General features: G+C 50.7%; 1 protein-coding gene across 37 annotated transcripts in view; it reads right to left on the bottom strand.

Moving 5' to 3' along the window:
• LOC146404246 (uncharacterized) overlaps positions 1 to 22,359 on the bottom strand; it is a 205,060-nt gene that overhangs the window by 66,138 nt on the left and 116,563 nt on the right. For 33 of the 37 annotated variants that reach the window (XM_085023940.1, XM_085023941.1, XM_085023938.1 and 30 more), the window contains 2 exons: positions 7,246 to 7,397; positions 67 to 153 (listed from right to left, as the gene is read on the bottom strand). In XM_085023940.1, the coding sequence (XP_084880066.1) occupies positions 67 to 153; positions 7,246 to 7,397 (239 nt within the window). Of the gene's footprint in view, positions 1 to 66; positions 154 to 1,570; positions 4,557 to 5,394; positions 7,398 to 22,359 lie in introns of those variants that run through there. The other 4 variants (XM_085023971.1, XM_085023973.1, XM_085023974.1 and 1 more) reach the window with 4 other exon arrangements.

The following is a 22,359-nucleotide window of genomic DNA, read 5'->3' as shown; positions in this document are numbered from 1 at the left end:
CTCTTTGTTACAGCAGCTTAGCCCACAGTCTAGCCGATACATTTGTGGAGCAGTTCGTGAGCTTACCTCCTCTGAGCACATCCAGCCCCAAACGACTCCGTCAGCAAGAGGAAGGATGGGAGCCAACTCTCTTGTGATGGGGCAGGCATTATTCTGAAAAAGAGAAATACATTGACTCTAACCTCCCTCTGCCTTGGCCAGGCTGGAGCTTTCACTTTCTTTTAGCCATAAAGCAGCAGAAGTGCAAAGGTTTTCTAAGGTCACCCACAGCCAGGAAGTAGCAAAGCCTGAGAACTCAGCTCTGACGCTTTCTAGGACTCAGGAGTGGTCAGGTGTAGGCAGGAAGAGCCTCAGAGGACCGTCTCAGGTGTGCCCAGACTCTTCCCTGGAGACAGAGGATAGCGACTCCCCGATGTTCTGGTGAATCTGAACAGGGCCAGGTGACGTGGGGAGTTTAGCAGTCTTTTAGAAACAACGGCATTCGCAACAACATGGGTAGACCCAGAAATTATCATGCTAAGAGAATTCAGTCAGTGAGACACCAACATCGTGTGCTCTCACTTACATGCGGAATCTAAAAGAAGGACACAATGCTTTGCAGAACAGATACTGACTCACAGACTGAAAAACTTTCCGAATGAGACAGGTTGGGGGAAGGGGGGATAGGCTGGGGGGGGGTGGGTGGGATGGAAATGCTATAAAATTGGGTTGTGATGATCGTTGTACAACCATAAATGTAATAAAATTCACTGAGTGATTTTTTTTATTACTTAATGGATTTTATTACATTTATAGCTGGACTACAACCATCACAACCCAATTTTACAGCATTTCCATCCCAAACCCTCAGTGCCTCCCCCACCCCTCAACCTGTCTCATTTGGAAACCATAAGTTTTGCAAAGTCTGTGAGTCAGTATCTCTTCTGCAAAGAAGTTCATTCTGTCCTTTTTTTAGATTCCACATGGGAGTGATAGCATTTGATGTTGGTGTCTCACTGTCTGACTTCATTGGCATGATAAATTCTATGTCCATCCATGTTGCTAAAAATGCCATTATTTCATTCCTTTTAATGGCTGAGTAATGTTCCATTGTGTATACATACTACTTCTTCTTGATCCACGCCTCTGTCAACGGACATTTAGGTTGTTTCCATGTCTTGGCTATTGCAAATAGTGCTGCAATGAACATTAGAATACATGTGTCTTTTCGAGTCATGATTTTCTCTGGATAGATGCCCAGGAGTGGGATTGCTGGATCAAATGGTAATTCTACTTTTAGTTTTCTGAGGAATCTCCATACTGTTTTCCACAGTGGTTGCACCAATTTACATTCCTGCCAACAGCATAATAGGGTTCCTTTTTCTCCACACCCTCTCCAGCACTTATTGTTTGTAGACTTTCTGATGATGGCCATTCTGGCTGGTATAAGATGGTACCTCATAGTGGTTTTGATTTGCATTTCTCTAATAATGAGTGATGTTGAATATCTTTTCATGTGTTTTTTGGCCATCCGTATGTCTTCTTTGGAGAATTGTCTGTTTAGATCTTCTGCCCATTTTTTGATGGGTTGTTTGTTTTTTTGGTATTAACGGTAGGAGGTGTTTATAAATTTTAGAGATTAATCCCTTGTCAGTCGATTCATTTGCAAAGCTTCTCTCCCATTCTGTGGGTTGTCTTTTTGTTTTGTTTAGGGTTTCCTTTGCTGTGCAGAAACTTTTAAGTTTAATTAAGTCCGATTTGTTGATTTTTGTTTTTACTGTCATTACTCTAAGAGGTGGATCCGAGCAGATGTTGCTGTCATTTATGTCGGAGAGTGTTTGGCCTGTTTTCCTCTAAGTGTTTTATAGTATCTGGTCTTATATCTAGGTCTTTAATCCACCATTTTGAGTTTACTTTTGTGGATGGTGTTAGGGAGTGTTCTAATTTCATCCTTTTACATGTGACTGTCCAGTTTTCCCAGCACCACTTATTGAACAGGCTATCTTTTCTCCATTGTATAGTCTTGCCTCCACTGAATGATTGCCAAAAAAAAGAACTAGAAAAGAACTCAGAAACTTCCTCATTTTACCGATGAGGAACCTGAGGCCAGGAGAGGACAGGGGGTTGGCTCAAAGTTCAATGTACCTACATAGTTGGTGGCTCCACCCAGCCCAGCATACTGAGAACCTGGTGTCCACGGCTTCACGGCAAAGGGAAAATCAGGGCATGTATTTCCTTGCAGATGTTCTTTGAGTCTCTTTGGGCTCATGATGGAAGGCAAAGAAGCAGATGATGACAGAAGGCGCTCTGTGTGGAGGGGAGGATGCGGCCAAAATGTGCTTCGGTTCCTGGGGTTCGGCACTGATGCTTGACCAAGTTCTAAAGAAGGTCAGCCTTGTCCTTGTCCCCGAGTTTCCCTTTCTGGGTCCTCTGCTCTCTTCCAGATGCTGATAGCGGACAGCCTGGGAGGAGTGTAAACTGTGTCTTGAGGTACGTGTACTCATCTAGGCTGTCTCTTCATCCATCAGTGAAAAACCTTGTGTTCGTCAAAGAAACATCAGGCCTGGCCAGCAAGCAGGGGTAGGGGGGTCATTGGGAAAATCTCATATGCATTCTAGGGAGGCAATCTCTGCAAGCAGCCTTGACCCCTAAGGATTGTGTCCAAGCCAGCCTGCGTGTTGGGGCTCAGCACTGCCTTTCAGAAAAGACATTTTGGTGATGAAATCAGAATTCTTGTATCTGTTTAGGGAGCTCCCTGTAGTCCCAAAGAGCAGGCTGACCTGAGCAGGCTGAGTCAGGAACAGGCTTGTTTGTTAGATGAACCGTGGAGTTATTGGTTTCTTAAGATTTGTAAACTGATCCTGTGAGGGAGTACTTCCCTTTCCTTATATGGATCATTAGGAAAGACTGGACGCAGATCAGGAATTCAATTTCTAACCAAATTTCCATCCACACAATCGACTAATAAATAAAAGATGTTTTTCATCTTGAAGACTGACTTGCCATTGGAACGCAGATGAGGGTCTGCGGGGTCCTTTAAGGGTCACCGTCGGGTGGCTGTAGCCCAACACGGTCCAGTTAAAAAGCACCACATACACAGAGAGCTGTAAAACCTAGGTAATTCGCATTTGCCGTTCACACTATTCCTGAGATGAAGATTCTGGATCACATTATTATTATCATTTTTGCTTTTTAGGGCTGCGCCTGCAGCATAGGGAGGTCCCAAGGCTAGGGGCTGAATCAGAGCTGTAGCCACTGGCTTACACCACAGCCATAGCCACTCCAGATCCGAGCGGCATCTGTGACCTACACCACAGCTCCCACGGCAACGCTGGATCCTTAACCCACTGTGCGAGGTCAGGGATACTAGTCGGTTTTGTGTCCGCTGAGCCACAATGGGAACTCCTGGATCACACTATTATTCCCACTTGCTAGATGTGGAAACTGAGGCCCAGAGTGATGAAGAACGGGCCCAAATTCACACAGGAAGAAACAAGCCATTGCCTCTTCCCCGTCACACAGCACCTGCTGTCTTGGGAGATGAGTCTGAAATGCTATGGATGAAAAGAGAGCATGGAGAAACTGCCAAAGACCTGCCGACAGTGCATATTCATTTGTTCTTTCATTAAAAAATGTTTACGGAGGGCCGGCTGTGTGTCCAGCCAGCTGTGCTCCCGGTGCTGGGGATTCAGCAGCAAGGAGAGCCGACAAGAACTCCTGGCTCAGAATGTCTAGACGTCTAGACGTGCTCCTTGGCCCCTGCTCCTTTCTGGGCTCTAACGCCTGGCACTTACTTAGTGCCTAACAGGTGACAGAGCTCTTTCCTGTACCCTGGCTCTGAGGGACCTCCCAGCGGCCTCGGACAGGCCAGGTGTGCTGCCTGCAAGTCCAGCTCCTCTGATGGCAGTACTAGCAGCGCCCCTGAGGCTCATTTGCACTTTCTTCTTAAACAACCAAGAGTCCCAGCTGCAGGAGGGGGCACTGGGGGCCCTCCGAGCTGCCCTGCCCCCTCCCCTGCTCGTCTGGTGGGGGAGAGAGTCTCCCAGCAGTTCGTCAGTTCACAGCTTGCAAGGCCAAGGCACCTGCCATGACGGGATTGGGGAAGGGCCGGGGAGGATGGACCGGGAGGCGGGGGCACAGCAGACGGTGATGAGGGGGGGCTTGGCCCTATCGCGAGGGGCGTGGCACGTCCACAGTGATATCATTTGCCCTAAAAGCAGCACCGGGCCTCCTGTTAGTGGGGGGCTTTCAGGGAGGAGGGGACCCTCTGGACCAGGTGGCTCAGCCTGAAGGAGGAAGGAAGTGGGGAGTTATTTTTGAGGAGGCTCTTTAATATTTCCATCAGACTGCACCAACTTACATCCCACTAAAAGTGCATACGAGTTCCCTTTTTTCAGCAGCCTTTCCAACAGCTTGTTATGGCTTGCTTTTTTGTTTGTTTGTTTGTCTTTTGTCTTTTTAGGGCCGCACCCGCCGCACATGGAGGTTCCCAGGCTATGGGTCGAATTGGAGCTGTAGCTGCCAGCCTACGCCACAGCAACACCAGATGCAAGCTGCGTCTGCGACCTACACCACAGCTCACGGCAACATCGGATCCTTGACCCACTGAGTGAGGCCAGGGATCGAACCCGCAACTTCATGGTTCCTAGTCGGATTCGTTTCCTCTGCGCCACGACAGGAACTCCTACCACTTGTTTTTTTTGGTGATGGACATTCGACAGGTGTGAGGGGATATTTGATTCGAGTTTGGATTTCCCTGATGATTAGTGATATTGAGCATCTTTCCTGTGTCTGCTGGCCGTCTGTAGTCTTCTTTGGAAAAATGTCTATTCAGGTCCACTGCCCATTTTTAAAATCGGGTTGCTTAGTTTTTTGATTTTGAGCTGCTTGAGTTCTTTGTATATTTAGAACATCAACCCCATTTCAGATGTGTCATTTGCAAATACCTTCTCCCATTCAGTGGGCTGCCTTTTTGTTTTGTTAATAGTTTCCTTCACTGTGCAAACGTTTTTGAGTTTGATGCAGTCCCGTTTGTTCATATTTGCTTTTTATTTCCCTTGACTGGGGAGACATATCCAAAAAAATATTGCTGAGACTGACGTCAAAGAGCTTACTGCCTCTGTTCTCTTCTAGGCGTTTTATGGTTTTAGGTCTTGCATTTAAGTCTTTAATCCATTTTGAGTTTATTTTTACATATGGTGGTACACAAACTTTTAAAGGCAACAGTGCCCAGGAAAATTGCACCAAATTTACTTTCCATAAGCAGTGGCTCAAGTGAAAGATTTGGGGAGTTCCCCTTGTGGCTCAGCAGTAATGAACCTGACTAGTATCCAAGAGGACGTAGGTTCAATCCCTGGTCCTGCTCCGTGGGTTAAGGATCCAGGGTTGCCGTGAGCTGTGATGTAGGTCGCAGACAGCTCGGATCTGTCGTTGCTGTGGCTGTGGTGTAGGCCAGCAGCTGTAGCTCTGATTCATCTCCTCACCTGGAAACTTCCATATGCTGCAAGTGCAGCCCTGAAAAAGAGAGAGAGAAAAAAAAAAAAAAAAAAAAGGTAAAGATTTGGGGGCCTTTGTAACTTCCCCATGCCTGGTATTCTTATTTGCTTCTGTGATGATTAACAGTGAAACTTTTCAAAAAAAGACCAGGAGGTCCGTGAAGGATGTCAGGGAAGCGCAGAGAGGACGTTAAGAAGTTGTCCATGTTCCCGGCTGTGGGAAGGAAATGGAATAGATGGGAAAAGCCTCACCGACGTCCTGAGGGGTGGGAGGAAGGCTGTGGTGGGGGGCACGGAGGTACCGGCCAGGGTGCTTTCACCCCCGAGCTACACAGAAGGCTCTCGGGCAGGCGGTAGTTCTGCTTCCTTTGCACTGATGTCCCAGCACAGGTCTGGGCACGCAGTGGGGCTCACTTGCACGGGACGGGAGCGCCTCTGGAAAGTGGATTTTAACGATGGACACCTGTAAGAGGAAGGGAGGGGGCTGCGCGGGGACCGGTCAGCTGGCAGGGACAGCCAGGAGATGCGTCAGGTGGCGGAGGCCCGGGTGCCTTCAGGTGACCAACTCTGAACCCCAGGCTCATTCTCAGCACAGCCTGGAGAGGGGACCAGGCTTTATGGAGCACGGAGCCGAATCCGCTTTGCACTGAGCCAGCGCCCGGCTCTCAGCGAGCACCTGTTTAACCCCCAGCACTAGTGTAGGGTCTCAGACAAGTGTAAGCTGCCCCCCTGCCTCTGAGGAACTTGCGGTCTTGGCGGGGAGGTGAGACCAGCGTGACCAGCAAAGCACCATAGTCCACATAAAAGACCAGGGGAAGCAAGTGTCGGGTTGGCCACTGGCGTTCGAGGGGGTGCGGTGGGAGTCCCCAGGACAGGGAGGGGTCCCCAGGACAGGGGAGGTGGGCTTTGATCCCAGGGTGGCCGCCTCACGTCCCTGCTGCTGTGACGTGTGAAGAGCTGATCCTCCTGAGAGGAGGAGAGCCTCACTTAGCAGCTTCTGGGTCCCCTGCTCCTGCCAGCAGCCACCTGCTCCTGCATCAATGCTCCAGGGCTGCTGTGAGGGAGAGGGGGGAGGGACCAGGGACTGTGGGAGGGTAACAGCACGTTCCAGCTCCTTCTGCAGGCCAACTGTTGTGCCTGGGCCCCCGGCTGCAAAACAAGTTTGTTTTTTTGTTTTTGTCTTTTAGAGCTGTTCCTGTGGCCTATGGAGGTTCCCAGGCTAGGGGATGAATCTGAGCTGCAGCTGCCCGCCTACACCACAGCCACAGCAACGTGGGATCCCAGCCACATCTACAACCTACACCGCAGACACAGCAACGTGGGATCCTTAACCCACTGAGCAAGGCCAGGGATCGAACCCATGTCCTCATGGATACTTGGGTTCATTACTGCTGAGCCATGGTGGGAACGCCCCCCTCCCCATAGGCTCTTTAGGCTGACTTGCCTTTAGGGGAAGGAAAGGCTGGCTTTTTGAGTCCCTAGGATCAGGCCAAAATCTCATACCACTGCGGGGGGAGAAAAAAGGGTCCAGGGGTCTGTCGCCAGGCCACGCTTACATATCCTGAGGCTGTCATAGTTACCCTGTTTAATCACCACCCCACCCCTCCGAGGAAAGAAGCTGATTTTCTAGCCACTTGAAGAGGAAGAAAGAAATGCCAGTGACCTTTCTGCTTGATGAGGGGAGCCTGCTCCTTATAAGGAGTGAACAAACAAAAAGCCCAGCTCATGGCTCAGGAATGTGGGCCTCGCTGTGTATTCTTGCTCAGATTACCTGGCCACGGGGCTGCACACCTGAGCCCAGCAGTTCCAGGACGTGGAACAGGATGCGGTCGTTCCTGGCACGCAGAGAGCGCATTCACGGCTGGCAGTGACCTCATCATAACGCTTCTCAATCAGCGCCCCCGACTTCATGGGGCCAATGAGCTGTTAAAAGAAAAACGATTTGTTTCATTATTTGAGAAACAAACTTCCCAACGGCTCTATAAACACCTGCCTCACTATGGGTTACTATTTAACCCCTAGGAAAAGAAGGGTCAAAATCCGCAGGGATCAAAGCCCACATCCCTCCGGGGGCTGACAGTGATCGAACCCCCAGAATGGTAGCTATTCTTTGCTTATAGTGTCTCCTCTGTCATTATGACGTTAGTTCCTACAGGAACCGGGAATCAGGCTCGCTCTGACAGAAGAAGGATGCCGACGCTGGAGGAGAGGTTAAAGTCACTTGTCTGAGTTCACACCGCGAGCAGGTGGAAACATGGAGATTTGAACCGAGTCTTTCTAACACCGGAGCCCACAGATTGCAAGGGGAACCACAAACACCCGGTGCCCACGGAAGACCTGGGCCCTCTGGGTTTGGCAGGGCCAAGGAGTTTGGTCACTCCAGCTTGTCCCGAGGATTTCCCGGAACTTCAAATAATTCAGGAACGGTGTTTTTCCTTCCAATCCCGTCTTGCCTGGGAAAACAAGGAACCGGAAGCCCATCCCTAGGCGCTGTCTGTCTGCTCCACACTGGAGCGGCCAGGCCAGCAGGGCAGGGCAGGCCTTTCTGCCAGATGCTCCAAGGCTGGGCCTCCCTCCCCTAAGCCTCTGGCTGCCCTCCCCACCCACCCAGACCGTGTCCCTCTGGCTCCCAGAGCTAATCGGCTCGGCCAAACCCACCTCCATGTGCAGCCCAGACATTCTGACGCATCATTCATTCAAAAAGATCTTTTAGAGCCATTATATAAACAAGCACAGTCCTAGGGTCTTGGGGGCTAAAACAGAGACGACCCTGCCCTCTGGGAGCTGGCGGGCAGAAATGCGCAGTAAATAACCAGCTAGTTAACCAATGACTCGCTTAACTACAGTCGTATACATTCTGCACATTGCAGAGTTGCTAAGACAGTGCAACTGTCCTGGGATGGGGTCCTGACTGAAAAGGAGGGTGAGAAAAAGCCTCCCCCAGGAAGAAGACAGGATGGCTGGAGCACAGAAAGGGCCGGGCGGCAAGCGGGGCCCCATCCCGAGGGCCCGTCACAGATCAGGACTGTCTCTGGCACAATGAGACCCCTTTGCAGGGTGAGGTGGTGAATTACTGGTGAGTGTAAGTCAGGGGAGAAGCGATGACATAGATGCCACCAAATTCCATGAGTCGCGTGGAATTGGGGTCTCGGTCCCTCTAAAGCGGTAATTTGTCCCAACTTAAAGGCTGTCCCTTAAAGTGCTTGTGGCAAATATCCTTGGCCATGATGCCCTAAGCCAGGCAATCCTCTCGAGAGGAAGTGTTTGCCCACCTCCCCCCAGCAGTCTGGGTCCCGAAGGTCTGCCCGCAGGGCCGGACGTGGAGGTGGGCCCTTTACTGCCCACCAGAGAGGTGGGTGTGGGGGCAGGAGTGGGGGCCAGACAAGTGGTGCCTGAATCTCAAGGAGACTCTGATGGCGAGAGTGTCCCTGGGTTCTGGGAAAGACCGAGGGACCCCTGAACAGCATTGTCAGAGTCCACCCTGCTGTCCCCACCGGAGACGGAGGCTTCGGGTCCTCAAGCCTCTCTCCATGTGCACCATAAGGCCATGTCCCAGAGGGTTCCCGGAGGTCTCTGCTCACCCTGACAGTCTGGGACCTGATCCTTGGAAGATATGATACATGCCACCCCCAGCTGCCTCCCCAGGACAGTGTTTCACGGGGGACAACGCTGAGAGCTAGCTGGGGCCGGAGAGGAGACGGGGTGCGACGTGGGATGACAACCAGGACTTTGGGGTCAGTGACGGATGGGAAGGCAAGACAGGAAGCAGCCCGTGGCCACAGCCTGACTCCACCCGGAGACAGTTCTGCCTCTGCCAGCGTGTCCCGAAGGGAGGACAATTTCGACACACGCGCTGAGCACGCCTGTATGTCCCACACCCCCTAGTTAGGGAAAGTTAAGTGTTCTTAAAATTATGTTCGGAATATAATTCATTTCACATTTATTTCAATAAGGGAGACTATATCTCCAACATCTTAAGAAAATGTGATTTAAAAAAAAAAATTCCTCTTACCATAACTAAAGGTACTGTCAGTGATCAAAACACACACCAGCTCGCAGCATTAGCGACCCCGCTGTGCTGCCTGTTGTGGCAAAGCCCTCTTCCCAGCATCGCGTACACGGCCACCTGCCTGCAGACTTCCCACCCAGCTCGTCCCCTCCGAGGAGAGGTGACTTCCCGGAGGGGCTCTTTGCACAAGTGCATTGTTGGCCCCGTGGTAGCGCTGCTATCACGTGTTGAAAAGAATATGAGACTCCAAGAGATAAGGTCTGACATGAAAAGAAAGTAGGAATTTCTAAACCAAATAATCGAAAGTTGCCAATTCTGTTTCCCAGCTCTCCTGACTGATAACTTATTATCCAAAGGCCGAGTGTACTTGTGTGGTATTGCTCTGGGCAGTGGCCACATCCAAGAAAAACCCAGCCCCAGACATCTGCGGCTCTGCGGCTTAACATCCCAAAGCTGCATAGAACCTCTGCCTCATGAGGAGGCCCTGTTCCCAGAGGAGTCGGAGGCAACAATTCCTTGCACTTGAGCTTGGGAGAGTGACTGGCGCCCTGGCTGGGACATTAAGAAATTGTTCTAGAACCAGACAGCTCTGCTCCTTAATAGCTGTGTGCTTTGGCGAAGTCTCCTACCCCTCTGGAACCGCTATATCTTATCTCTAAAATGACAGCAACAACTCAACAGCCTTTGACTGAGGACAGGCTGTATGCTGGGCTGGACGGTATGTGTTAGGATGTAGTTATTACGCCAGTGAGCGCAAAGCAGTGGACACACAACACGAAGGACCGAAGGGTGAGATAACTCCAGGTCCGAGAGCATCACCGTTTCCCCCGGAGCACGGAAGAAAAGATTTTGTCGCCGTGAATACAAAAAAAAAAAAAAAAGTGTCAGGATATAAATGAAATAGACACCTCTGTGTATAATAGGTAATGTGTGGTTTTAATTACACACACATATGTAAAAACGCATATGGGTGTTCCCATCGTGGCTCAGTGGGTTAAGAACCCAACACAGTGTTCGTGAAGATGCGGGTTCCATGCCTGGCCTCGCCCTGTGGGTTAAGGATCCAGCGTTGCTGCAAACTGGGATGTAGGTCACAGATGTGGCTCATATCTGGCTGTTGTGGCTGTGGTGCAGGCCGGCAGCTGCAGCTCCAATTCTCCTCCGAGCCCGGAAACTTCCATATGCCGAAGTTGTGGCTATTAAAGTTAACAGCAACAACAATCTTAAAAAAAAAAAAAAAAAAAGAACACATATGATATGGATAATTTGTAAATAGTGATTGAGGTTAATAGTTGAAATCATATATTAAAAAGACAAAATATTGCTTTTACTGACCCACGATGCAGTATCTGTCATCAAAGCCTTCTAACACACCGCTGACATCCGTGTCTTGGTCTTCGCTCGTCGCAGAGGGGGTTGGAGAGAGAAGGGACACAGCGAGCCACAATCCTGAGAGGCCCACAAACCCTCTGAACAGGGAAGTCTACTTGGAATCCGGAAATGACCTCTCTGCTCGGGAGTCCCCCCTCCCCAACCCCCGCCACCTCCTCCTGCCTTCAGAAGAGGCCGTTTCACGGGCATTCACACAGGTTGATGGGAGCAGCTTTTTTAGTGGGAACCAAGGGGAGGGGCTGCATTTCGCAAGGGGCGCCGAGGTGTGAAACCAGGACAGCAGCTGCAGAGCAGGGAGCGGAGTCAGAAATAACTAATTCAGGGGAAGCCAGAACTCTGAGCCAAGGCTGACCATGAACAAGCCTCCTGAGAGTGAGCAGGTATCTTCAGGGGTGATGTATACTTTCCACAGCTCCCAAATGGGTATTTGAGCCAAGTTTGAGGCGTCTTACAGGATACAGGGGGATTCTTGGGGTGTCCTGCTCATTGCACATCCTGGAAGAACTCAATCAGTTTGTCCAGCATCTTCGAGGCCACCTGGCTGAAATCTCAGTGGTGTCTGCCCCTTGTACCCTGTAAGTCTGGAGATAAGGTCACCTTCCCCGTGAACCGGGCCCTCCCAGAGCAGCAGGCGGAATTCTTCAGTGACCTCCCTCTCCTTTGCCTGGGGTCTCTGGTCTTTGTCAGGCTTCACATGTATCCTGTCCCTCTGAGTGAAGGCAGCCAGAAGTGGGCCTCACTGCCCTCTGCAGGGGGTGTCCAGATGCCTACCCTCAACCTTCAAGATACACAGAAAGAGTCCCAGAGAAGGTGAAGTGCAGGTCCCAGGATCAGAGGGAGCCTTTTCCTCCCAAACACAGCATCCTCCCCCGACCCAGTCCTGACTCCCACTTTCCAGGGACCAGCTGGTCAAAAGAAGCCTGTGGGGCTTCTTTAGGGTGTTCACATCTCTCCTCCCCCCAAGACAGTATCGGCTGCTCAGTGTCACCCAGATATGTGATTCTCAACCAGCATTTGTGCTGCCTCCAGACGTGCAGGTGGGATTACAGAAGTCGCCACAATCATGACCAGAGGACTCTTTGGCCTTAGGCATGGCCTCTGTCCCTCCTCCAACTTCTGCCCCTTCTCCCTGCTTCCTTGGGGAAGCTGCCAGAGAGGAGCCAGGACTACTCGGGCCCCTCAGATGGGCCTCATCTCCCGAAGCCTCTGCAGGCTCTCTGGCTCTCAGTTTGCCCTTTTTGGGATCCTACAAGATTTCTGCCACCTGGGTCATCTGATTTACCCCCTCTATTCCTCTGGGCACATTCCTCATGCCCCGAGAACTAGTGACCTGAGCTGGTGCTGGGGCTCTGGGAACGTGAAGACAAACACGGTGAGAAAACCCTAGGTTTCAACACCCCACCCCCCACCACGGACATATTCTCTCCATGCCCAGTGGCTGGGGCATTTGTCAAGTGTCCCCAGAGTCTGGTCTTGGCCTCTGACACACTTTCACCCCTTCTGGGAAACTCCCCTTTCTCACTACCTCTTTAGACTCTGCAGAATTCACTGTGGTTGCACTCAGATTCCTACTCTGAATATCACCAGCTACTCTGCATTGAGCACATTAGATGTACGAGGCTCTGGGTGAAGCACATCCCATGCACGGTCTCATCTAATTCTTACAACAGTCCTGTAGGGTAGGAACAGCCGTTATCCCCCCACTTCACAGAGGTGGAAACAGGCACTGAGTGAGAGGTTAGGCAACTTTCCTACATGACTAGAAAGGGGCAGAATCATGATTAAAACAGAGCTAATGCCACAGCTTGTGCTCTTTGTGGCTATGCTCTACTGCATCTTTCCACGCCATAGGATGTCTGCCACCTATTTCCTTTACCAAAGGAAAGAATCACCTACTTCCTGGCCACCCAGTGAGTAGATGCGTTTATGTAGCTGACTGTCCTTAGTCTGACACGTGTAATGGGTAGCAAGTCATGTTGGATGGATGGATGGTTGGATGATAGGATGGGCACGCAGGTGAATGAATGGATAACAGATGGGTGGGCAAGCGCACGGTGGGTGGATGATGGGTAGATAGGTGGATGGATGGGTGGGTGGATGGTTGGAGGGGCAGGCAGGTGGATAGGTGGATAACAGATGAGTGGGTAAGTGCATGATGGGTGGATGAAGGATGGATGGATGGATGGATGGATGGATGAATGAGTGGATGGATGAGTGGATAGTTGGATGGGCAGGCGGGTGGGTGGATGGATGGATAACAGATAGGTGGGCAAGCGCACGATGGGTGGATGATGAGTATATAGATGGATGGATGACGGGTGGACTGCCATGGGATTTAGCATCTTTCTTGCAGAATACTTTGGAACACAAGGAACCTCCCTAACCCAGAGCTATACACTCTGGCTGTTTTGCTGCCTCTTTTCTCTGAATCTTGCTGTCTGCTGTTCTGTTTGCAAGAGGAGGGTTTTCTGTAGCGATCTAATCCCACCGAACAAACAGAGCCGCTGTCCTCTGCTAATAGTTATTTGTGCTGCATTTATTTTCTTAGATGCTTCCTGATAACTTTGGAATTCAAAACAGATTTGTTCAGGGAAGCTCAGTTTCTTATATGTCTGTTCCCTGATCCTGGTGGGGTCCTGTGGCCCAAACCTGACTCAGGCTGTGGGATTTGTTGTTTATGTCTAGCAGCTTGAGGCACCCCTGCTGTGCGGAAATGAGGAAATCCACATCTCCCAACCCACTGCGGCAAAACAGAGGCTAAGACTGGACATCACCGCCCTTTTAACTCAGAACAAGCTCTTGGAACGGTGAGCTTGCGGGAGGGGACACACTTACCCATCTGCCTTCACCTCCTCTTCCCCGTCATCACTCTACCGCTCATTCAACTCCTAGGTCTCTCTCCTTGTTCCCTTGGTTCCAGATGCCAAACTCACTCTTGCTAAAGTATTAGTGACTTACTACTTTCCTTTCCCACTAGAAAGACGTTTCTCTGTAAAAGCAATGTTAAACCCAAAGGCAGGCTTGCTCAAATTGCACCAAGCAAGTGATGCCTCCCGGGACCCATCAATCAGGCAGGTTTGTTCATTTGTGATGTTAGTTTGACGTATTTGTTTATGCACATTTAATGTAACTTACCAGAAGTGGCTGGTCCTGCCCCTTCACAGGGTCTGTCTGCCCCTTCAGAGTGGGCAGAGGTCCCAGCCTTGAGGCCTGGGTTGCAGGGTGCCTCTGCAGGACCTCACCTTTACCTGCAGGTACGTGCAGAGCAGGCAGGAAGACCTACCTCCAAGAGAAGTTTTCAAGATGTTGACTAATGTGCATATTTTGGCATCAGCATTAAAAAAAAAAAAAAGCAAAGAAAAACTATGTTTGCTTTTCTCACTCTAAGCTTTTCAACAAACTCTGTGCCCAGTCCTTATCTTTTTGTCTGACTGTGTGAACTTCCTGCATGAAAAAACAAAAAGCAAGTTCTGTCTCTAGTGCTCCAAATCCTTTCTGACATCCAGAGAAGAATGAGAAATTTAATTGTCATATCCAATCAGCTTATATAATATGAAAACAAATTAAATCTTTATGCCTCATGGGCTGTGAGCAAACCTGTCTGGTACAGGTGTGTCCCAGGCCCTGGCGATTGTCCAGGCTGGCGTTGCTGGCTCCTTTTGAATTCACATGGCAAAATGATTAGAGGGCGGGCAGGTGAGTTCCTGGCAGGAGAAACAGGTGAGTGTGGAGGCAGGTGAAGACTGGAGAAAGGCAGCCTGTCCCCCAGGAGGGCAGCGTCTCCTGAGCACGTGGCTCAGCAAGCAGTGCAGGCTCATTTCAGGCCCCTCTTGGCCCCTCAGTGAGCGGTGTGGGAGGCAGCCCCAGACCCTGACCACAGAGCTTGGCTGAGAGGGTCTCTTTCCTGCTCTGGGGAGGGTTATTAGTGTCTTAGATCTTAGAACGCCTGCTTCCGATTTGCCCACCATAGACCAAGTGCAGCAACCATGACAGAGATAGAGTGGTGGGGTGGCTGAGGCTTATAGGCTGGCTGATGGCTGCATCGCCCCGTTTGTTCAGAGGCACTCACCATCCATGCCCACTCAGCCAATACGACACTGACTCGCAACCCATGCAAAGTGCAAATTTCTCTGAAAGCGCCCATTCGAAACAGCTCTTATGAGATGGGTAAAACATAATGACATAATGACAGACACCCAAAGCTGGTAGCATCCTTGTGAGGCTATCGGGGTCAAACCACCTCCAAACTACCCTGGCCCTCTTGGCAGCTGATGGAGAGGGTGTGGGTTTAAGGCTTCCCTGGATAAAGATTTGGGATGGACTCTGAGGGCTTCGTGAAGGCTTGTGTCTTTATTTTTCGTCATATTATGCAACAGAAGGAAAACTCTGTAAAGTCAGACATTCGCACACCACCCCGCCACTACCATCACCCTCCTCCTCCTCCTCTTTGGTCTGTTTCCTGGGAGACGCTCGGAGAAAGTGGCTAACAGGCGAGACGGTATTAGAGGTGTGTGCTCAGGCCCCACACCTGAGAGAGTAAAGGAAGCAGGACTGAGCAGAGGTAGAGAGGCCAGAGGGCAGTGCCGTCGTCACAGGGGGCACCATCATCTCAGCTTCGCCCAGCTTCTCTCTCCCAACATCAGTTTCAGGAAAGGTCTGCGATGGGTGCAGCCTGGGTCCTATGCCACTCCTTGGTCCAATCGCTGTGGCCAGAGGATGGATGACTATGATTGGCCAGCCCCCCATCACGTGGCCAATAGGAGAGTGATGGAGAAGCTTGCTGGGAGGACAAAAATCAATAGTCCCACACACCTCTAAAGCCATCTCCCCTTCAAAAGGGCCGAAAGAAGAGTGAAACTCTATGTAAGTGCCTAAGAGGAGCCACGAAGTGCTTCTTCCATCGGTATTATCAGTACTAATTCAAACCACCTTTTTCCTAAAGTCTCAGGTACTGATAAAAATCAACATTGGCTCCAAACTCAGCCCCAATTTTGAACTGATCCTGAACTTTTCAGAAGAACTGAGAATGTTTAGCAAATATTTTCCTCCGGCGTAGCTTATCTTTGTGCCTCCTTGTACTTCCTGAGCCAGAACGGTCCTGGATCACCAGAACCACCGCAAGGATGCTTATCTCTCCCTTGACAGCTTGAGTGGTCTGAAAGTATTTCGTAAGGAAGACAGTGACTGGTGTTTTTCTGACCTTTTCGTAGAGCCAGAGCCTTTGGATGAAGCGGGCAAATTCCTGTCCTGAACTGAGTGTCAGCTTCTTGCAGGGTCTCGTGGCTAATGATGGACACTGTATGTCCCTCCCTGCCCTCCAGACCGTAAGCCTCTCCAGAGCCTCGTGATGAGTTCTGGGCCCTTGGTGGCGCGCCCACCAGCCCGACTCCCCTGTTCCAGAGCCACAGTACAGCCAGCTGGATGTCTGGACGCTTCCCAAACCCCAGGCGCTCTGCCCACTGTGTGGCCTGAGCATGCTCTCCCTCTGCAGAGAAGATGCCTTTCCCACTTCCCACCCCGACACCCCGCCCTCACAATTCTGCCTTTCTTCCAGGCCCACCTCAATGCCTCCTCCTCTAAGAAGCATTTCTTACCCCTTAAACCATCTGTGGTCATGCCTACATTTTGATCTTTGTAGGGGCTAAATATTGTACCTTATGCTATGTTAAATGATAAGCTTCGTAATTCAGTGAAAGGACATTTATCAAGAACCTACTCTGTGCTGTGCCAGATCCTGGCGAGAGAGATGCCTGAGATAAAACTAACCCAGGCAACACAGGGCTCTCCGTATGCCCAGGTCATAGCGACGTCAATGGATGCATTTCCAGGATTTTAAAATGTATTTGCTTCTCGGAGTTCATTCTTCGGCTCATCCTGTCACTACCTGCTCAGGGCTTGGGTGTCGTACCCCGATTACAAAGCAAAGGCTTTGGGCTGCCTGGTCCCTGGAGATCTTCTCTCACTTAGCAATGAGTGGCTCCTGTGCTGCAGTCGCCTCCGAGCACCTGAGCGGTCCCCTGTGCCCCTCTAGTCCCACCCGGCAGTCCAGCTCCTCTGAATGTATACTGAGCTTGTCGCTATTAGCTGAAGATGGTCAGCACGGGGTAAGTGGTGACATTGGTGACAAGTGGCGCCCTCCATGGAGAATTTAAGCTCATCTGTAGAATGGGATGGCTGGAGCGAGCGCCTTCCAATTCCGATGCTGTGCGATTCAGCTTCTCTTTCTCTTGCTCCCAAAGGAGCCCAGCATGATCTACAAGGGCACGGCCGCCAAGCCACCTGGCGGTGAGAAACAGACCCTCAGCCTCACCCGGGACGAGCTGAATTTTGCAGAGGAGGCTGGACTGAGTCCACAGGCTTGGGTTTTTGTCACTGGCCCCTGTTCTCAGCCTAAGTTGTGGGAACCAGTTGAATACATTTCATCTCTGGAGAGAAAAGGGGAACAGCCAACTCTGCTTGCTGGAAAAGCCCACGCTCCTCACCTCCTGGTTCAGCTCCCTTGCCCCACGGGGCCGCCTCCATCCGGACTACGTGCCCGTGTGCAGAACGAACAGTGGTTTGCACCATCACCCACACTTGTTCCCAGACTTGTTGGCCAGGAACCCACCACTCAAAGAATTTGAGGTAAGATGAAAAATGCCGCCCGTTAATTCACATTTTTCCAAATAGAGAAGACACTTTTTTAACCCCCCCTCTCCAAGTCCACTATACGGGTCACGCCTTCCACCTTCCTGCAAAATACGCTGGGGACCCACACTCAAGGCTGGACCATGCACTCCCCCCCACCAGCTGAGCTCCAGGCTTGCAAGAATCAGCTGTGCTTGTCTGTCAGGCTGGTTATAGTAGCAGTCCTTGTGGTTGTAGTGAGGCAATTTACTTAAATACTACACAAATCAATTAAATACAAGAGTAAACAGCTGTTGGTTACATTTAGCTTCTGAGGCATAAACAAAGCCAGATTCCCAAAGATACTTGCAGTCAATTCTGGGCTGGGTGGAATAAATGCTGATGTTGGTAAAAAAGAAAAAATCAATACATAGAAAGATTCAGCATTCAGATTGCTCTGTAGTGTCTGTATCTCCTTGTTCCGCTTTGAAGAAGCCAGAAGCAAAAACTGTAGAGGAGACACTTTGGCTGGAGTCTGCATAAGATAAACCATGCAAATGCCAATCAAAAGGCTCCATATTTAAGGGGAAAAGAGCCTTAGCCCAATATAAAAACATTGGCTAATCTTGTAGATTTTAAGTGAAAATATACTGTGTAAGATATATTCAAATCCCTTACTTTTCAAGTACCAAACCTAATAAGATGTCAACTGAATGTAGATATCAGTGTTCACTCTGGGACCCAAATGTTTGATGGAATTTTACAATTTACATCCAGATCTTAGGATGTCTCCATTGTTATTCTTATTATAAAAAAATTTCAAGCATATATAAAAGTAGAGATAAAAAGAAAAGGAACTTCCATATCCCATCATCTAAATTTCGTTGTCCATGCTTCATCTATTTCTTGTTTTAGTCTCTGATGTATTTTAAAGCAAATTTTAGACCTTGTGTCGTTTTATCCCTACGTACTTTAGTAAGATATCTCTAAAAATATGGTCATTTTCTCATCTACCCACAGTACCATGGTCATGCCTCACAGTTAGCAACGATTCTTTGCTGTCATCCCAGTTTTCTCATAATGCCCCCCAGATGTCTTTTTACTGTCAATGGATTTAAATCCAGATACAAATACAATGCCCATGTTACATTTGTTTCTTCTGTCTCCTGTGTTTTTAAATTTAGAATTATGTCCCCCCCCTTTTTTTTTTCATGCTATTAACTTGTTGAAGAATCCAGCTTTTATAAAGAGGGATGTGAAAATTCAAAGAAGAGCAATTGACACGGGGTCGGTGGTGAGGAATCTCAAAAAATGCCAGAATGACTCTCCAGTTTTTCAGGATGGTCAGGGAGCCGATGCTGCCATGGTCCAGAGAAAAGTTTCCACTCCTCTGGGACTGACAAAAACAAGCCAAGAGCAGGAGACTGGGTTGAAAAATGCAAGGTTTAAAGTTCCAAACAGATTTAATCTCTCAAAAACAAAGGTCAAGCCATCAAGGAAAGGTCCATCAAACCCACAGTGAAATACCATTTCATACCCACTAGAATGGCAATAATCAGCAAAAAGACAATAAACCGTGGTGGCTGAGGATGTAAGGAAGTGAAAACCTTCATAAATTGCAGGAAAGGATGCAAAATGGTTCACTGCAATGGCGCATTGGAAAACAGTCTAGCAGGTCCTCAAAGATGCAACAGAATGACCCCCAGACCTAGCAATTCTACTCCTAAGGGCACACCCACGAGAACTGAAAACCTATGTCCACACAAACTTGCGCATGAATGTCCATAGCAGATTATTCGAAAAACTCAAAGGTGGAAACAACCCAAACGTCCACGATGAACGGCTTTATCAAGGGCTACATCCCCATGATGGCATCTTTTCTTCTACACTTTTCTTTTCTTTCTTTCTTTTTTCTTTTTTAGGGCTGCACCCGAGGCATATGGAGGTTCCCAGGCTAGGGGTGGAATTGGAGCTACAGCTGCTGGCGTACACCACAGCCACAGCAACATGGGATCCGAGGAATTTTTCATCATGAAAACAAGTGAAATACTGACACATGCTACGACATGGATGAACCTTAGAGCCCATTATGCAAAGGGAAAGAAGCCAGCCAGAAAAAACACATATTAAATGATGCCATTTATAGGAAATGTTGAGAATCAACAGGTCTGCAGAGACAGAAAGCGGATCGGTGGTTGCCCAGGTCTAGGGGTTGGGAGAGAGCAGAGAGGGTGATGGCTGTGGGGGGCAGGATTTGATGAAAATGTTTGGAATTAGTGGTGGTGAGTGCACAACCCCGTGAATACATGAAAAGCCATTGCATCGTACACCTTACAGAGTGAATTATGTGGTGGTGAATTATGTCTCAGTAACGCTGGTAAAACACACAGACCCAAAGGTCCAGGGGTTTGCTCTCAGCCCGCTCTGCATTTCACAAGGACTCTTCCCCGGGAGGGACCCACGTCCACAGAGGGCAGGTGGCTGTCCTGCTGTTGGAAGGTGTGACTCAGCGCCACTGCGGCCACCAGGGAGTCCCCGCCGGCCCCGGCTCGGTCCAGGGTTATGAACTAGACAACCTCTTGGCCCTGCTTGCAGTAATTCCGTGAACGGAAACCCAAGAGGAACGTCGAGGAGATTCATTTTTATTTTCGACCACCTGATTTCCCTCCAGGCTGTTTCCCCGCAGTCCGCGCTGGCCCCTGGAAGACCAGACCCAGAGGCTAAGCTCTCGGGGGAGACGGGGAGGCGGGTCAGCCTCACCACCGCAGCCTCCCTGCCCCCAAGAAAGCGGGACAGACCCAGGCGGGTGGCCGGAGGCAGAAGAGGGAAGATGAGGTTTCTGAGATTCTGTTTCCACGTGGTTTCGGGACAGGGCTCCATGTGGCTGGCGGGGCTGTTGAGCAACACCCAGCACGGGGTCCTGGCCGGGAACAGAAGACTCCCTGCCTGACTCTGAACTTTGCTCCAGGCTCTTCTAACTGCTGCTCTTGTCCGAAATGGACATCTGCCCGGCCCACGAGTCTCCAACCCTCCCTCCCCACCCCCCGGCCACAGGATGCTGTGCCCACTTTGGCAAAGGCACAGGCCTCAGGAGGAGCATGTGGTCCCATGGAAATTGCAGGGGACCTGGGTCTGCCGTGAACGGGGGAAGCTCCACCGACAGAAGGGCGCCGCGGGGGGCCGGGTTCCCACGAGGCCCCGAGCCCGCTCCTGGCCACCCGCAGGTCTTGCGGGCCCCCTCCCTTCCTGCCCCGATTGCTCCCGACTCCTCGTCCCACTCAGAGGAGAAGAGGCCACAGGCCACAGCACTTCTTCATGGCTCCAAGGGAACAGGTAAATAAACAGAGAGAAGACAGACACCAACAAGAAAGAGAACAGCTTACAAGGCACATGTTTCCAGGGAGAAGAATCCAGAGAAAACATGAAATGGTTGTCTGGAGCCCTCACCCTGGATGCTAAAGAAGTGTCCTCTTTAACCCTGGGGGAGTTGACATGCCATCCCCTCGTTTCTCATTTCCAGGCCTGTGACCCAGGAAGTGCCCTGTGCCTGGCACCCAGGAGCTGCTCTCTGTATATCTCGCCCCCAGCATCTGTCCTCTGTCCCTTCCAGCTCGGCTTCTTCCTTCCCACGCAGCGCTGGGCCCTGCAGGCAGGTGGGAGCTAGAATCCTGGCTGGGCGGCCACTTTGCTCCCCATTTCTGTCCTGCATGTTCTGGGAGTGATAGCAGCGTCCCCCCCACCCCGCCCCGCCCCGCCCCCCGCGGCACCGTGGTGAGGGTTAGCGAGCAAGCGTGGGCACCCAGCCCACAGCAAGGGCTGGACATTTTTTAAAGAGTCTTTGGTGTCTTCCTCTTCTCTTTTCATTCTTTTCACACTCTTTCCTTCCTTCTCCTGAAGTTAACTTTCCCAGGCTCAAACCCCCCCATCTCGGCTTCAGCGGTAAGCTGGGTGCGCCCCACTCCCAGCTGGCTTGCAGGCTGTCCCAGTGAGAGATCTGCTCCTCACCCAGTTCCCAGCTCAGCGCATCGCTGGAGCACCTGTCCTGCTCCCTCCCTCTCTCTGTCTCGGTCTGTCTGTCTGTCTGTCTCTCTCTGGCTGCCACACAGGAAAGGGGTCCTGGCAGGGTTTAGCCCGTGGTCACTGGCAGCCTCATGGTGTGACCTGCAGTCACTTCTGAGTTAGATGACATTTCCTCCATAAGGAAACAAGGGTTTCCTTTAGCTGCCACCTTTCCGGGTCAGAAGCATCGTCCTCCAGAGCAGGGAGGTTCCTGGGAGGGAGGCAGCTCCAGTTTGCTTCCTTTTTGATCTATCTGAGCCTTTAGAGCAACAGCACTGTGCACCTGTGATGTGTCCTATGGCTGCCACCTGGGGCTATTTTGGTCCCTCTGGCGCACATGTGCAAGCAGGAAGGGACTGGGGAGGAGAGGGGTCCTTTGGTCAATTCTAGAACTCCATCAAGAATCTGATTCCTCACGTTGGAGCCCACACATCACAGGGTAAGAGCCAGGCCTTGTAACTCCCTCCCAGTAGGAAGCAGTGTCCTGGGGGAGCGGGTAGTCACACACCACCCTTGCCCCCCCTACCTGGGGTGGGGTGGGCGCTAGGAAAGCCTTGGCCCTGTAAGAAAGTACCCACCAGGCAGGTGTTCTGCACCAAGGCTGCGGCCTGTTGCCACGATGGCTCCTGGCTACATGGCAATCTCTGGCCACCTGCTGGGGGGCAGCCTGCCCAACCTGGGCACCACTCCTACAGAGGTTGACCGAGGTCACCAGCATTATTCAGGGTTCTCAAGAGAACCAGAACCAGAAGGATGGGTGGATGGATAGATAGAGTAGGAGAGGAAAAATAATTATTTTCCTCCTACCCTTCTAAAATT

The sequence above is a fragment of the Sus scrofa genome, chromosome 4 (assembly GCF_054392235.1).
Source record: "Sus scrofa isolate SSC_HxYL_T2T_F1_AM1 chromosome 4, Sscrofa_HxYL_maternal_Yorkshire_Landrace_v2.0, whole genome shotgun sequence".
NCBI classification, from domain to species: Eukaryota; Metazoa; Chordata; class Mammalia; order Artiodactyla; family Suidae; genus Sus; species Sus scrofa.
The sequence above is the reverse complement of the archived record's forward strand: the minus strand, read 5'-3'. Positions and strand labels throughout refer to the sequence as shown.